Source organism: Sorex araneus, chromosome 4 (genome assembly GCF_027595985.1).
Source record: "Sorex araneus isolate mSorAra2 chromosome 4, mSorAra2.pri, whole genome shotgun sequence".
Classification (NCBI taxonomy): Eukaryota; Metazoa; Chordata; class Mammalia; order Eulipotyphla; family Soricidae; genus Sorex; species Sorex araneus.
In genome coordinates, this window is record NC_073305.1 from 115,786,970 (window position 1) to 115,800,500 (window position 13,531).

The window sequence follows — 13,531 nt, forward strand, 5'->3', positions numbered from 1 at the left end:
AGCCACCCGCTCCCACCTCTGCCTGCGGCATCAGAACTCAGTTCCCCAGACGGGAGCCTGGGTGGAGCGTGGCTGGGAGAAGGGAGGGGAGATCTGCTGTGTCTGTGCCTCGTGAGGTAAAGCCCAGCCTCAACTCCAGGCTGTGCAGATGGAAAGCATGTGTGCAAATCATGCACACTAGCCCCTTATCATACCACGTCGGCTCTCTAGTCACCTGTTTCATTTATCTTCAGGCCTGGGGTCACATACACATTTCTCAGGGAAGGAGGGGTCATAGTGTGACCTTTCCCCACAGCCAGCGCTGAGACCCGGTGCAGGGTGGATGGAGGAAGGATGCAGAGGTGCAGGGCAGGTGGCCCCAAGGTCCAGTACCTGCTTTGGCTCTAGGCTTCTCGCTTGTCCTCCACTGTCTGTGTGACCTCCCTGGCATGAATGAGACCCCTGACTGGTACCTCTCCAGCCCTGTTCCCTCTCTATTCTGTCTCTCATCAACCCCTGCCGTCTCCTGAGCCTCCAAGTCCTTGGCTTTGCAGAGAGCCTCCCCTCTCATTATCTGCGGGTAGAGACCTCCCCTGCCCACACCCTCTCCCCAAGGCCCGCACAGCTCCACCTGCACATCCTGCTGTTTCTCCTGAGCCTCAGTCACCGGAGGCATGAGCTGTCCCGGGCAGGACCTAAGCCCCAGTGGCAAAATCTGGGAGTCTGGGACAAGCCCCAGACTCTGCATTTGAGCAACACCCACACCCGAGGTTCCTTTTGCCCTGGAAGCTTGAAAACCCCTTTTCTAGACATCGCTGCCCCTGGGTCAGTCCCAAATCCCAGTCTTAGGAGCCAGCGCCGTAGTTGAGAGGAGAGGGAGCTGGCTTTGCGTGCAGCGGACCCCATGGGGAACCCGGCACCTCCTAGGATTGGCCCAAGCAGCAGTAGAGCTCACTGCTGGGCTCAGAGCTGGGAATAGCCCCTGAGCACAAATCAGGTATGCTCCCCCACCCGTCAGGGTTTTATCTCCACCCCTCTGGCCTGTCCCCCTCCCTGCCACCCCAGGCTTAGTCAGCTTCCAACCCCCACTCATGGAGCCTTAGCCAGGAAAGGCCACCAGAGGCTGCCCAAGGGCACTGCATACCATGTCCACCTCCGAGATACTGTCCAGGCTCTCCACCTGCACGTCCACGCCTACGGGGATGGCTGGGCCTGCAGAGAAGCAGACACAGCTCAGTCAGTCAGTTCCCCTGCTCCTGAGCCTGAGCAGGAAGGAACCTGGGGACCTTTCTTCCAGGACTTCCAGCAGCTTCCTAATGCCTGAGGCGCCCAAGGGAGCCAAAGGCTGCAGTCATCCTCCTGGGGCCCTGGTGAGTGTATCTGCCCTGTTCTGTGACTGAGCTGATCTCGGCTTCTGGCCGTCTCAGCAGGGACAGGAGGTAATTAGGTGGCTCTGTACTTCTGTGGAGACCTGGTCATTTGTCTGCCAGTGACTCCTAAAGGTCAAGCAAGCCTCAAGAATGACTCCTGGGCTAGAGCTATGGCACAGCGGGTAAGGCGTTTCCCTTGCAGACGGCCAACCCGGCTTCGATTCCCAGCATCCCTGAGCACCACCAGGAGTAATTCCTGAGTGAAGAGCCAGGAGTAACCCCTGTGCACCACCGGGTGTGACCCAAAAAGCAAAAAAAAAAAAAAAAAAAAAGAGAGAGAGAATGACTCCTAAGAGCTTCTTTTTCTCCTTCTTTTTTAAAGTTTTAGAGTCACTCTGAGATGAAGTTACAAAGCTGTTCATGATTGGGTTTCAGTGATACCAAGTCCCAACACCCATTCCTCCACCAGTGTTCATTTCCCACCACCAATGACCCCAGTTTTCCTTCTGCCACCCCTTACCCACACCCCAGCCTGCCTCTATGGCAGGCACTTCTCTCTCTCTCTCTCTCTCTCTCTCTCTCTCTCTCTCTCTTTCTCTCTCCCCCTCCCCCTTCCCTCCCTCCCTCCCTCCCTCTCTCTCTCTCTCTCTGCATTTTGACATTATAGTTTGCAAGTAACCTAAAGGAACAAATAGGATAACCTCTTGTATCGGTATTACAGACCATAATGTCCTAAGAGCTTCTCGTGGGGAATTGGGGTGCTGTCTGCCCAGGGATCCATACCCACAGAGCAACTACCCCAAAGCTGGGGGCCCTCCTCTAAGAAATTCCTGATCTTGTATGGCACAATCTCTGTGCACAGTGGGTCACAGTGAAGCACAAATGCATGTACCTGACATTTTAGGTTTTGACGTTTCAGCCCTGGTGCTCAGGGCTCTATGATCAGAAATTACTCCTGGCAGTGCCCAGGCTGGGGGACCATATCTGGGGCTGAGGACTGAATGAGGGTTGGCTGTGCATAAGGCAAGTGCCCAATACCTGCATTTTCCTGCCCAGTTTAAATTGGTCTTGTTTTGTTTTGAATGGTGATGATAGTGTGTGTGTGTGTGTGTGTGTGTGTGTGTGTGTGTGTGTGTGTGTGTGTTGGGAGGCAGGGTAGGGCGGGGGATGGGAGCCACATCCGGTGGTGTGTGGGATCTACTCTTGGCTCAGGGCTCAGGAGTCACTCCTGGAAGTGCTTGAGGGACTGGGCAGTGCCAAGGATTAAACACGAGCCTGCAGCCTTTGGGCACCATCTCTCCATCTGATTGTGAAATGTTCTCAGGAACACATCAGGTCAGAAGTATGAGAGCACAAAGCCCTCAAACTGGGCACTACATTTTTTTTTTTTCAGATGAAGTCTTGTTTAATTCAATGATCAACAGCAACGGAGGCCCTCTGTACAGACAGGTAAAGTTGTCTTGTTCCTTGTGCTGTTTACTTCTTGGTCTCTTCCCCCTTGGACAGAGTCTTGAGGATTTCTTCCTTCTTTGCCTGGAGCCATTCCTCACGGCGCTTGCGTGCTTCCTTGGCCTTAGCCCTGCGGGCCTCAGCCTGGCCAGCCAGGAGCTTCTTGCGGGCCTTGTCTGCCTGCAGCTTGCGGATATGCTCCTGAGGATTCTCGGAGGATTCTCTTGTTTTTGCACACGTTCCCCTTCAGCTTGAGGTACAAGCTGTGATACATGTGGCGGTCAATCTTCTTTGATTCCCGGTATCTTCTGAGTAGCCGGAGCAGAATCCTCATCCTCCTCGTCCAAGTTACCTTCTGTGGCATTCGGGCATTGGCAGTACCTTTGCGCTTACCTGTGCCCATATGCCGTCCCTCGAGGCGCACCAATGTGTTTTTCCGGCATTGAGCCCAGGAATGCACCGTCACAGGCTTCCGGATTATCAGCCCACCTTTGATCAGCTTCCGGATCTGCTGATGCGAGTTGGCATTGGCGATCTCATTGGTCTCGGGATCCAGCCAGACCTTCTTCTTGCCACAGCACAGCACGCTGGAGGCGAGCCTCTTCTGGAGCCTGAGCGTTCTCATGGCTGCGGCCGCAGTGGCGAAAGGAAAGAACCGGCTGCCGCCAAGATGTGATCCCAGGGATGCACGTGTGTGAGGCCTCTCCACAGCTGCACGAGCAGACACCAGCTAAATTTTTCGGCATGGGCAGCTCCTCGCAGAATGTCTCCAGACTGAGAACTAAGCCGCAGCCCCATGCCCGCCCAGGAGGGGAAAGGTATTTCTCTCTCTCGCCTCTTCCTTGCCGGGGGTGAATGGCGTGGTGACCGCCATATTATGAGGACCACAGATGGGGTTTACAAGCTTGCAATGATCCAATATCTGGAAGAAATCTCCCTGGACTTAGTTGCTAAAGTACAGAAATCCAAAACCGCGCAGCCGATACTGCGGCTGCGCAACCTCATATCTCTCCACAACAGGTCTGACTCTAGTGGGGTACTCCTAACAATAATAGTGAAATTTATCAGTTACAAGGCGGGGGTGGGTGGGTGGGGGAACGGGATGGGAGGTGTACTGTGTTTTTTTTTTTGGTGGTGGGATATGGGCACTGGTGAAGGGATGGTTGTTTCAGCATTGTATAACTGAGACTTAAGCCTGAAAGCATTGTAATTTTCCACACGGTGATTCAATAAAATAAAATTTTTTAAATAAAAAAAGAAAAAGTAAGGAAAGGAAAGGGCACTACATTTTATCTGATTGGTAACAAGACATAGAATCCTGTTTATCTATGGGATTAGCCACAGCTTCCAGTTCTATGTTTGAGCAGAGGAGATGATTACATTCATGATGATGCAGTGAGTGTAATCTTATTATATATGTATTATATATCATTGTAATCTTATATATTTTTTTATATTTTAGTATGGTGTATGTGTTACACTTCCCTAAAATAATTTTTAGCTTAATGTTAAAAAAAATGTAGAGGCGCTAGAGAGATAGTCCAGAGGATAGAGTGCTTGTCTCGTGCGCAGCCAACCAGGGTTTCATCCCCAGCATCCTATATGGTCCCCTGAGCTTGACCAGGAATGATTCCTGAGCACAGATTTACGAGTAAGCCCTGAACCCTGCTGGGTGTGATCCCCCAAGCAAACAAAAACCCCAAAACCTGGAGGCACTGGAGCTAGCACAAGCAGTGGAGCTCATGCTGAGCACTGTGCAAGGCCCAGAGTACTGTCCCTCGCACACACGCCCCCCTCAATGCTGCTGGTATGGCCCTGGGGCCTCCAAGCACCAAACAGAACCATCTGGCCCAAGTTGCTCACCTGGAATCTGCCAGATGTGACCCTGATTTTTTTAAAAAAATCAAACTAGAATGGGGAAGTCAAAATCCATGTCTGTCGAACAAATGCTATTACACTCACAAGGAAATGTCTCAGAGATGGTGACACCTGGACTGGGTCTTGTGAGGAGCAGGCACTGGGGGAGAGCAGCCCCCAGCCCTGAGCCCTGAGTGGTCTAAACTAGAGAGCTGTTGCTCGGGAGCTGGGAGGAGCATAAAAGAAACACCGGGAGAGATGGAGATGTGGGTGGCAGGTGGAAAGGAAGAGCAGAGACTCTGACATGCTGGAGTGAGAAGGTTCTATCCTTGATTCCAGTCAAATGTGGGGGTCAGAGATCCTTAAGGAAGTAGCCTGTCAGAGGACCCGGGCTGCCCCACTTTGGGTCCCCGCCCACCCCAGGAGACTGGCTGTCACACCCACAGTTTGCCTCCGGGTGCCTTCTTTTTTTTTTTTTTTTTTTGCTTTTTGGGTCACACCCGGCAATGCACAGGGGTTACTACTGGCTCTGCACTCAGGAATTTATCCCTGGCAGTGCTCAGGGGACCATATGGGATGCTGGGAATCGAACCCGGGTCGGCCGCGTGCAAGGCAAACGCCCTACCCGCTGTGCTATCGCTCCAGCCCCAGCCGGGGTGCCTTCTTAGCGCACCAACAGCCCTGGCCCAGAGACTCCCAATTGAATCCCAAAATGTATTAGTGCCATACAGAGATGTCTCTGGAACCCAACCATTTACAATCTAGAAATTTACATTTACAATTGCGGCCATGCGAACTCATGATATTCAAAATGAGCAATGGAAGTGTCTGCCCCTGGCAGGTAGGCTTGAATGATGGTGGGAAATTTCGAGCAAAACATAATGCTGCAAAATAGAGATAGTACTGGGGAAATTGTCTGCCACAGAGGCAGGGTGAGGACTGGAATGTAGCTGGTGGAAAGTGTGCACTGGTGGAGGAATGGGTGTTCCATCATTGTATGGCTGAATCTCAAACATGAAAGCTTTGTAACTTATCTCAGGGTGATACAATTAAAAAATAAAAAGTAATGTGGAGTGCACACCCAATTCGATCAACCTAATCAATGGCTGAACAAATAGCAGTACTCCTATATTATTTTTTTTTAAAAAAAGGAAGTAGCCAGGATATAGGGTGGGTTCACTGACTCCTCAAAAACCCCTCCTATAATCTTGCTATTACTGTCATGAAAGAGCTATTTTGTTTGATCTGGTTTTATTTTTTTATTTTTTGCTTTTTGGGTCATACTGGGTGATGCTCAGGGGTTACTCCTGGCTCTGCACTCAAGAATTACTCCTGCTGGTGCTCAGAGGACCATATGGGATGCTGGGGATCAAACCAGGGTTGGCTGCATGCCAGGCAAATGCCCTACCTGCCGGACTGCACTCTGGCCCTGTTTGTTTTTACTTGAGCCCAGTAGAATAGAGGTGTTTCACTTGCCTCTAGCCATGATTTGGTGAATATCTTCTATATTCTTAAATATTAAAAAAAAATTAGTATGATGCTTTATTTTCTGTTTTTGTTTCTTTTCCTCTCTTGGTAAGCTGATTTCTTTTTCCTTGTGTTCTTCAACTGATGGCTCAGGTCAGGGCCTCTGAGAAGCCCCCACTCTCCAGCTGCCTTCTCTCACCCCATCTTCCCTCACACCATCATCTCTCGCACCATCTCCTCTTCCGACAGGACCCAGTGGCACTCTGAGGATGCAGCGAAGGAAACGTTCCATGTGAGGAATGTTCCACGTAAGGAGCAGGACTGAGAGGCCCTGAGAGTGAGTGAGCCTGAGAGACTCCATCTTGCTCCTCACATTGCCACTTCTGACAACCTCTCCTCCATGTGTCTCTCCCTTTACTCGCCACACTTTGACTTGTTCTAAGTCTTGGTTTTGTTAAAACAGTCCTGGTGTGAAGAAGAAGCAGAGGCCTCTGAAGAACACAGCAGGGCTTACCATATCCCCAGACTCCACACTCCCTCAGAGAAGAGTCAGCACAGGCCCTCTGGGGAGACACATTGAGAGACACTTCAAGGTCATCGCACAGAGCCTGGAGCAGGGGGATTTTCTGACCAATCATCAGGAACCGACACATCCTCCATCCTCCTGCTCTCATAACCAAACATTTCTTTCACCTCCAGCAATAGCACAGTAGGTAGGGTGTTTGCCTTGCATGCGGCTGATCCCGGGTTCAATTCCTCTGTCCCTCTTGGAGAGCACAGAAAGCTACCGAGAGTATCCTGCCTACATGGCAGAGCCTGGCAAGCTCCCCGTGCTGTATTTGATATGCCAAAAAACAGTAACAAGTCTCACAATGGAGACGTTACTGGTGCCTACTCAAGCAAATTGATGAACAATGGGATGACAGTGCTTCAGTGCTATAGTTTTCTCAGCCAGGTCTATATAACTCCAAACTGAGAGGAAAATGATTGGTTTTATTTATGTGTTTGGGCCACACCCAGTAGTGCTCAAGGTTACTCCTGATTATGCACTCAGGGATAACTTCTGAAGGTGCTCAGGGGACCATATGGGACCAGGAATTGAACCCAGGTCAGCTGCGTCCAGGGCACGTGCCCTACCCACTATGCTTTCGCTCCAATTCCCCTAGAGGGGTATGATTGTGAGGACAAAAGTATGTCTTCTTCTCAGGTAGCTAGTGCCCGGGTAATCTCTTTTTTTCTCTCACCAACCCTTGTTTCTCAAGAAATGGGTTGAGTGGGAGCTCCCCATCTTGGGGTGAGTAACAGGTCTGTGGGGGGCCTCTCCCTGGCCCCAGGCCCCTTGCCCAGGCTACGAACTCCCATCCTGCTGAGAGGGAAGTGGACTGCTTACTGCCCTTGCCCGCTGGGTCTCACTCAGCCGAGATACTGAAACAGTTCAGACTCTTAATCCCCTCACAGTCGCTGTGCTCGCTGGACCCACACATGCCGTTCCCCCTCGCTGTTCCCCCTCGCTCGCTGTCTCCAAAGTGCCCAGTGCCCTGACACACCCAGCCGTTCCATCCCTGGAGCCAAGTGGACAAAACAATGGCGCCATCACGCTCTTTGGAACCACTTCTCGCTGGTCCAATTCTCAGATAATGTGTCCAGTGTCTGAGCCGGAGCTGGGGTTGGCGAAGGACATTTTCTAGATAAAATGTATCTGTCTGCCTTGTGTCTGTCTCAGTGTCTGTTCTCAGACTCAGCCTTGCTCTCGCAGCGCCAGCAGTCCCTCTGAGAGAAATGCAATGAAGCGTGTGAGGGTGGTGTCGGGGTTCTGGGATGATTGTCATGGTGGCGGACTTGGGGGGGAAGCACAGAGGACTCACACCTCAGGCTGGGGACAAGAGCCGACAGCCCTGCCCCCCTTGATCTGCATGGCCATGGAGCTGACCTTCGCCTTGACCTGCCTGCTCCCCACTGCTAATGCTCCCATGCTTCCCTGAACTCTGTGCGGGGTCCTTCCAGGCTTTATTTTTGCGAGGAGGAAATTCTTCCCAATGACTGGTCTTTAAAAAAACAAAACCTTTTTTTTTTTTTGCTTTTGGGGTCACACCCGGCAATGCACAGGGGTTCCTCCTGGCTCTGTGCTCAGGAATTACTCCTGGCGTGCTTGGGGGACCATATGGGATGCTGGGAATCGAATCCGGGTTGACCATGTGCAAGGCCCTACCTGCTGTGCTATCGCTCCAGCCCCAAAACTTTTTTATTGAACCACTGTGAGATAGACCATTTCAAAGCTGTTCATGATTGGATTTCAGTCACACAGTATTCCAACACCCAACCCTCTGCCAGTGTACATTTCCCAGCATCAGTGTTCCCAGGTTCCCTCCCATCTCCCGCCACCCCCCAGACCCTGCCTGCTTCTATGGCAGGTGCTGTTCTTCTTCTTCTTCTCTCTCTCTTTTTCTCTCTTCCCCACCCTCTCTTTCTCTCTCTCCTCTTGGGCATTGTGGCTTGCAATATTGATACTGAAAGGTTATCAAAAATATCCCTTACCTACTTTTAACCCTCGGATCTTGCCAATTGCTGGTTTTGATCCTCCTTCCCATTTTGTTTTTTGAGTAGGGCTGAGTTCTGTCAGGTGTTTGGAAGGTCGGAAAATAAACTTCTTAAATTATGGAGTATGACCTCCTATGGGGATGCATAGCTAAATGTGGGGGTCCTAAAGTATTTGGCAACAGCTAAAGGTTTCTGAAATCACAGTGACCAAAGATTAATTTAACCGTGGAATGAATCTAAGATGCTTTTGGTGGTGGTCACTCGTGTTGCATTTCCTGGGCCAAAAGGGATTGTGAGTGAAAATAAGCCCTACCCAATATACCAGCTCAACTGACCAGGCCCTCGTGATTGGCCCCTTGACACTGCTGTGGGTTTTTTCCATTATGAGGAATCTAATGAAGTGGACAGAAATTTTTGGCAGGAGTTAGGAAATGTAGTCAGTGAGGTAACAACTCAAGGCAACACGAACTTAGCCAAGGGCTTTACTAAAAGTCAAGTTTTTCTGCCATTATTTCTCCTTACAGAGTCCTGGAAGCCCACATTAAGAATTTATCTAGGGGCTGGAGCACAGCGGGTAGGGCATTTGCCTTGCACATGGCCGACCCGGGTTCGATTCCCAGCATCCCATATGGTCCCTCGAGCACCTCCAGGAGTAATTCCTGAGTGCATGAGCCAGGAGTAATCCCTGTGCATCACTGTGTATGACCCAAAAAAAAAATTTAATTTTTAATTAAAAAAAAAAAAGAATGTTCTACCTCAGTAGGTAGAATGCATTCTTTCCATGCAAATGGTCCTAAGTTGATTGCTGGCACCTCATGTGGTCCCCTGAGCACCTTCAGGAGAGATTCCTAGTACAGAGCCAAGAGTTAAACCCTGACCACTGCTGAGAGTTTTCCCTCTTCCCAAAAAAGTATGTCAGATCTACACAATATCTCAGCAGGTAGAGCACTTTTTTTTTGCATGTAGGAGGAACTTGGTTCAATTATTGGTCCCCTCTGCACCACAGGGTTTGACCCCTGAGCACAGATGTCGCAGTATCCCCTGAGAACTGCTGGGCATAGCCCCTGAAAAAAAGCAAAAATAGATGTAATTTATCCCCCACTGACTCTTCAAGAACCATGTGTGGTGAAATGACAAACTAAAACTGAGTTTGCCAACAATTGTTGTGTTCTATATCAAAGTGTGTCTTGCATAGCAAGAAGGAGGGAGAGCTGGACATGCCAGAGCAACACGAGAACACCAAACATGGCGAGCACATGCATAACTCTAAACACTGCCTATAAAAAACAGTATCCATAATATATTGTAGGGTTATAAAACACAGATACGCACAAAGGGGCTGGAACAAGGCTCAGTTGTACACTGTTGGAGCCTTATGTATGTGGTCCTGGGTTTGATTTCTGACATTTAAAAAAAAATTATAGCAAAAACCCATGTAGAGCCTGGGGAGAGAGCTCAAGGGAAGCACAAAGCTAACATGGACAGAGCCACTGTGTCCATCTCCGGTACCTAAAGACCTCCTTAGTACTGCCAGGTATAGTCCTACTCCCCCCCCCCCACTCTGCCCCCAGCACTGCTAGAGAGGCCCAAACCAAGACACAATAGAAAAACATGAGCATAAGAAGAGAGAGTGAAGCTGGAGTGATAGCACAGTGGGTAGGGTGTTTGCCTTGCACGTGGCCAATCCAAGTTTGATTCCCAGCATCCCATATGGTTCCCTGAGCACCGCCAGGAGTAATTCCTGAGTGCAGAGCCAGGAGTAATCCCTGTGCATCACCAGGTGTGATCCAAAAAGAAAAAAAAAAAGAAGAGAGAGTAATGGAGGAAAGTGTTCCTTAGATCTTCATGCTGTCCAGGATAATAGTACAAGTAGTTCATTAATATACAGGTACAATAGTTCACTAACAACAAGCATTCCTGGTGTTTTCCTGGGAAATCACACACACACACACACACACACAAATCATAAGGCTGTGTATTTGGGGGTGGGATGGGGCATACCTGGCAGTGCCAGCAGGGGTGGGCCTGCAATGCCAGGGACCAAACTCAAGGCCTTGTACATAAAAGGCATGGGCTCTACCATTTGAGCCACATTCCTAACCCTAAGAGCATATCTTCTCAAAATTATAATAGCAGAGCCAAAGTAGGAGTAACCTAAATTATCAGGCAAAAAGAAAGCCAAAAAGGAACAGGAGGGGCTGGAGTGATAGCACAGCGGGTGGGGCGTTTGCCTTGCACATGGCTGACCTAGGTTCGATCCCTGGCATCCCATATCATCCCCTGAGCTCTGCTAGGAGTAATTCCTGAGTGCAGAGCCAGGAGGAACCCCTGTGCATTAACAGATGTGACCCAAGAACAAAACAAACAAACAAACAAAGGAACAAAAATACAGTATAGATTAGACAATAAAAAAGACTATGTAGGACAATATATTGTAAACCAATATCTAAATGCCTAATGATTTGGAAAATGTGAATCCTTCAGTTAACAAACCAATCAGAAATCCTAAACACACTCAGCGACTTAAAATAGCAGGATAAAATACTAGGGCATCACTTCTAAATGCAATGCTGGTTTTAAAAGTGGACAGTCAATCACCTCCACTTCTTCTAACAGCAAGCTGAGTAATTCACAGGGACATTTCTGTTGAAAATTAAAACATAGACACTTATTTTCAAAGACTTCAAAGTTAACACAATAGACCACTTATGTGGTGGTACTCGTTTTTGATAATTCTAAACTATACACCTGTGATTTATGTGCTTTTCTGAATGCATATATGCAGTTGCACTAATGCATATGCACTAAAAGATCTTAGTGGAAAAAAAAATTAGTAATTCTATTGATCTGAAGACATCACAAAAGGAGTGAAACACCAAGCCATAGGGTAGGAGGAAATATTCACAGCACTGATGAATGTAGTGAACTGGCAAAGGGCTCATAAACAGAATTCACAAATAACTCATGAGTCCATAAAAAAAAAATGCCTGACAGCTAGCACAAGAATGGAGGGGAAATATTGAATAGGCATTTTCAAAACAATAAGCATTTCAGAACAGAGGGGTCAGGGTCCCTGGGAGACTTAGCTGTGGAAGCACCTTCCTTTGGAGCCCACGATATGTACAAACAGCACAACTACATGTGTGTGAGCCCAGAAGGCACCAGGCCACGTGCGCAGCCAGCCACTGCAGGACTGGGACAAGGGAGATTCATGATTTAATGAGTGGAAACACAAGTACTTGTGAAAATCCACTGCTCTTCTTAAACGCTTTTCCTGATCCCCTAGATGGCAGCTTGTGGGTCCCTGACATTCACTCAGTCTTTCCCTGCAGTAACCCTCTCACCAGTCTCCAAAATCTGCCCTCAGTAAAGCATCTGAGAGTCAGGAGATGTCTCCCCGCAGGTTGAGCGAGTGCTTTGCAGGAAAGAGCCTGGGGTTTGGTCCCCAGCCCCACACAGACCCGCTAGCACCAAGAGGGGGTAGTTCTGAGCACTGAAGCTTCTCTTACCTATGCAGGAGGGCAGAGGTTTTTTGTTTTTGTTTTTTAATTTCTTTTTATTTTTTTTTATGTTTTTTTTTTCTTTTTGAGTCACACCTGGCAATGCTCAGGGGTTATTTCTGGCTCTGCACTCAAGAATTACCCCTGGTGGTGCTCAGGGGACCATATGGGATGCTGGGAATCAAACCCGGGTTGGCTGCATGCAAGGCAAATGCCCTAACCACCATGATATCGCTCCAGCCTCTTTTTTTAACTTTTCTTTTTTTTTTTTTTTTGCTTTTTGGGGTCATGCCCAGCGATGCACAGGGCTTACACCTGGCTCATGCACTCAGAAATTACTCCTGGCTGTGCTCGGGGACCATATGGGACACTGGGAATCAAATCTGGGTCGGCCGAGTGCAAGGCAAACGCCCTACCCACCGTGCTATCGCTCCAGCCGCTCTTTCTATTTTTCAATGAATCGCTGTGAGGTACAGTTACAGATTGACAAGCTTTCATGCTTACCTTTCAGTCATACAGTGATCGAGTGATCAAGTACCCATCCCTCACACCAGTGCTCACTCTCTACTGCCAATGTTCCCAGTATCCCTCCCACCACCCCCACCCCATCTCCTGCCCTCCCCCACCCCCCATCTCCCGGCCTCTGTGGCAGGCACATTCCCTTTTGCTCTCTCTCTCTCTCTCTCTCTCTCTCTCTCTCTCTCTCTCTCTCTCTCTCTCTCTCTCTCTCTCTCTCTCTTTCTCTCTCTCTCTCTCTCTCTCCCCTTTAGGGTGTTGTGGTTTGCAATGCAGGTATTAAGTGGCCGTCATGTTCGGTCTATAGTCTACTTTCAGCACGCATTTCCCATCCCGCGCTGGCCCTCTAAGCACCCTTTACCTGGTGGTCCCTTCTCTCTCTGAGCTGGAGGGCAGAGTTTTGATTTCCCTCACTTCCCCCCTAGCACTCAGAGTACAGACACTGGCCTGGAGAGGGCTGGTGTGCTTTGGGGAAAGGAGTAATTTTGTCAACCTCCAAGTTATAGTGTTGAATTGCTAAGGGTCACGCTGCATGTCCAGTTCCTCGAGGCATCGCAAGCCCCAGGATGGACTGTCCACCTTAGCTCTGCTCCACACATCCCGGCGGGTCCCGGAGGACGTGAAGGCAGCCACGGTGGGTAAAGTGCAGTTTTGCTCAGCATCAGCCAGGTGGGTAGAAATACAGACCTCCACGTGAGGCCCCAGAAAAGAAACGGGGGAGCCTAGCTACAGGAAACTCTGCCGGTGAGTCATTCTTGAGGAAGGGCTGGTGAACATTAACAATGCCTGCTCCCAGGGACTAAGGAATGGAAACTAACGCTAACAGGGCACAGAGAAACAGCACAAGACTAGTTT

General features: G+C 49.4%; 2 protein-coding genes across 3 annotated transcripts in view; both read right to left on the bottom strand.

The window, feature by feature from the left end:
- Positions 1-13,531, bottom strand: part of GABRR2 (gamma-aminobutyric acid type A receptor subunit rho2) — a 40,849-nt gene that overhangs the window by 12,243 nt on the left and 15,075 nt on the right. For both annotated transcript variants that reach the window (XM_055135930.1, XM_055135929.1), the window contains exon 3: positions 1,124-1,191. In XM_055135930.1, the coding sequence (XP_054991905.1) occupies positions 1,124-1,191 (68 nt within the window). The remainder of the gene's footprint in view (positions 1-1,123; positions 1,192-13,531) is intronic.
- Positions 2,746-3,423, bottom strand: LOC101543982 (60S ribosomal protein L19). The gene is given in 2 exon segments (XM_012932099.2): positions 2,746-3,002; positions 3,004-3,423. Coding segments are annotated over 2 exon segments (597 nt in total). The 3' UTR covers positions 2,746-2,825.